Raw genomic sequence first — 3,433 nt, 5'->3', positions numbered from 1 at the left:
AAATTAGAGGCAATCAGCGGTGGACGGGATATGAAAGCTTACTTGTACCTGGGCAACTGACCCGTGCCACCGCGGTGGTCAGTGCTTAGCGCCCAGCTTCCTTCCGCTGGAGGAACTGGAGGTACTGGAGGTACAGGCGGTACAGGAACCTTCCTTCCACAATCCCAATCAATGCAAATCAAGGCAACAATCGCTGGAAATTAGCGCGCGACAACAAAGTCAACAGTCGGAAGTGGCCACTCATCGATAGCAGGCCCTTTGCCGTTCCTTGGAAGAGCACAGTGGCTAAAGGTTGAGTTTACTAGGAAGATCATTTGCTTTTCTATCCATCGAACGACTTTCTCATTCATAATTTAAGGTTTTTTCATGTAGAATTTTGTTTTTTGATGTCACACAAACATTTTTAATCTAATTTTCATTTAGTATTTTATTTTTATACCAAAATACAAACAATCTTATCAAGTAGCTCCCTCATTTTCCCCTAGTTTCCAAGCACTGTGCATTACCTGCCAATTTACATGCGGCGAGGCCACAAAGCCGATAGCAGATATCTTCATCGCCCATCGTCTCTATCAACCCATCGCCCATCCGGTTTGGGCCGAACCAAGGGCTTCCTGACGACTAACGACAGGAGGAGATGCCCAGCACTTGGTCGTAACGATTTTTAATTAATATTTTAACTAACTATTAATAGCTGCGGCATCCGGGCATCCGCACCTCTCACTACTTCTTCATGGCGCCGACGATGAAGCTGCGCACCCGATTGACGCTGGTGTAGACGCCAGGATACTGGGCATTGGCGCATCCCAGTCCCCAGGAGACGATGCCGCAGAGTTGGTTATTGAAGATCGCTCCTCCTCCCGAGTCGCCGGAGCAGCTGTCCTTGCCCCCGGAGCGGGCACAGAAGGTGGAGGCGGTGAGGGAGTCCTTGTTCGCATAGGCCGCCTGGCAAGTCTTCTTGCGGATCAGCTGGATGCGGGCGGTGCGCAGCTGATTGGAGGGACTGGAGTTGCCGTAGCGAGTGACTCCCCAGCCGGAGACGCGCATGTAGTCGCCGACATTCCACTGAACCGAGCACAGGGGTATCGTGGTGATCCCACTGCCCGTTAAGGATGACTGCAGCCGGACGACGCCCACGTCCCAGTTGAGACTGGAGCTGCTGAAGCTGTTGGGGATGAAGTACTTGGCCACCCTCCTCACGACGCCCGTCTGGCTCAGCTGGCTCACGCCTCCCTGGACGGTTATCCTGCCCGCCTTGTAGCCGTTGAGGCAGTGGGCCGCCGTGACCACGTGCCTGCTGCTCACCAGGGAGCCACCGCAGTAGAATTTGCCATCGTAGCGCAGGTTCACCATGAAGCCACCCACCGCCGACAGGGTGGTGGTGGTGCCGCCCACGATTCTCGGCTGGATTTGGGCATTAACCAGGCCAATGCACAGTAGCTGGAGGAGCAGCAACAGACGCCACATGGTAGAGGCAACTAAGTTGGCCAGCGTTTGTTCCTGCTGCTTTTATCAGAACCTGAAGTTTCAGCTGTGCAAACAAACTATGCGGATTCAGATTCAGAATCAGCTTTCACGGTCACTAGACACATGACGCAGGCTGTGGAAGAAAACCAAGACTGGGACTGGGTCAAATTCGCGGAGACATGTGGATGATGACCTTGTGGGGTTCACAAAAACATCCAATTCGGGGTGAGTTTGTGTACATTAGTTGAGAGCTGGCAATAAAAAACACTAGATAAAAGTACATGGCACTATTTAGGAGATTAACCAGAAAATAGTGATTTTGAAGATTATTTCGGGAAAAAAAATGTGAAATTCAAAAAGTAAGCAAGAAGAAATTGCCTCAAAATAAATACTTATAATAAAGTCTAGAACTAAAACTAAGTTTCTGGGTGACTTCCAGAGGAAAATGTTGTTACCTAAAATCATATTTTAAATCGCCATTCTTCTTAAATTCAATCCAGCCTTTCAGAGCTTTTTATCTGCCATCAGCACCTCCAAAGCCAGCCAAAATAATCCGAATTCGATCCAACTTCTCCTTGTTGTGACTCATAAAACGGGGCGGGATTGGCTGGAGATCCCTGCTGGTAGATAAGAATTTGTTTTTTACCCAGAGTCAGAGTCAAAGTCAGTGAAAGAAGAAGAGCAAGAAGGAAAACAGAGCAGGCAGGCTGGAATGGCAGTGCCCTTTGGCTTCGTTTTGGCCAAAAACAGCGCATTCCAAGGCGCGGAAGGGAAAACCCAAACTTGGCATGCGGGCCTCGTGGATGTGCGAAGGCTACCATATTGGGTTGGAGGATGGCCGAATCCAAAGCCTCCTGGCGTCCGGACTTGGGTTTGGATGTGGGTAAGGGTAGGGGAAATGGGTATCGGATACTGGGGTCTTGGGCTACACCTACTGGCGGCCGGCGACCTTATCGCACCCATTAATCTGGCAGGCCGGGAAAAGAAATGAGCAATAACGAACCAAATGAGGCGAGGCAAGATGGTGGATGTCCCTATCCCTCCACCCTTCACCCTCCATCCTGCTCCTTGCTCCTTGCGGCGCAGGCAATATGGCGGTCCGTTCGCCGCAAAAACCTAATGAAAAGCAAAAGCAACCCCGGGAGGGAGCGGTGAGTTAAATATTATGACCGGCTCTGAAAACGCCCGCAAAAGCTGGCTTCCTCCTGCACCATACGCAGGCAAACAAAATAAGTAAAGTAAAAAACACAACGAAAAAAACGAGAGAAAAAATATGAATTTTTTACGATCTCAAGTCATGCAAAAAGCGAAACGAATCAGAACGCGGTGCGCATTGGACGTGAGTCGCGAATGCTTCGTGCGGGGCTATGATGGCGGCCATGGTGGGTTAACGTCATCCCCCCCTCCCCCCTTTCACCTCTTTTGGCCACGTTTTGGGTTTTGGCCCTGGTTTTGCACTCCTTTTTCTTGTGCGCGCACACCGCCCGAGATAAGAACGTTTTTGTACATTTTGTGGTGTGCTTTTTTTTCGTTTGTAACGTTTGTAACGTTGTATTTGGCTCGTATTCCGTGATGGCGAACATCATGGAGCAGGGAACCGCTGGCGGAAATGTTTGACAGACACGTAATGCCCTCGCCACAGTCATACATTTTTCTATTCTTTGCATACGTTCTGTGTATTGAACGATTTTCCCCCCTTTTCCCCTGCGAAATCGGAAAAGCGAATGCTGAAGAAACTGCCGATGGAATTTTATAATGAACATTCAGTGGGCCTGACATTTTGTGCTGCTAAAGTGCAGTTAAGGAATAATTGTTACTCTACAAAAAACAGCAGTGAAACCCATAACTAAAACGGAGAGGAGTAAGTAGTAGAAATAGAGAAAAACTAGAGAAACCAAGGGGCACAATGGGTGGCCAGGGAATCCGGAGGAAAATCCGACTGCTTGGACGGGGAAACACTTTAAAA

The 3,433-nt window shown here is 49.3% G+C and overlaps 1 protein-coding gene across 1 annotated transcript; it reads right to left on the bottom strand.

Moving 5' to 3' along the window:
- Positions 1-472: 472 nt before the first annotated feature.
- On the bottom strand, positions 473-1,798 carry LOC108066385 (seminase). Its single transcript, XM_017154878.3, has one exon. It carries the CDS (start codon positions 1,465-1,467, stop codon positions 724-726), a length of 744 nt encoding a protein of 247 aa, XP_017010367.2. The 5' UTR covers positions 1,468-1,798; the 3' UTR covers positions 473-723.
- Positions 1,799-3,433: the final 1,635 nt, after the last annotated feature.

This window comes from Drosophila takahashii, chromosome 2R, assembly GCF_030179915.1.
Source record: "Drosophila takahashii strain IR98-3 E-12201 chromosome 2R, DtakHiC1v2, whole genome shotgun sequence".
Lineage (NCBI taxonomy): Eukaryota > Metazoa > Arthropoda > Insecta > Diptera > Drosophilidae > Drosophila > Drosophila takahashii.
This window is presented reverse-complemented; position numbering and strand designations above follow the sequence as displayed.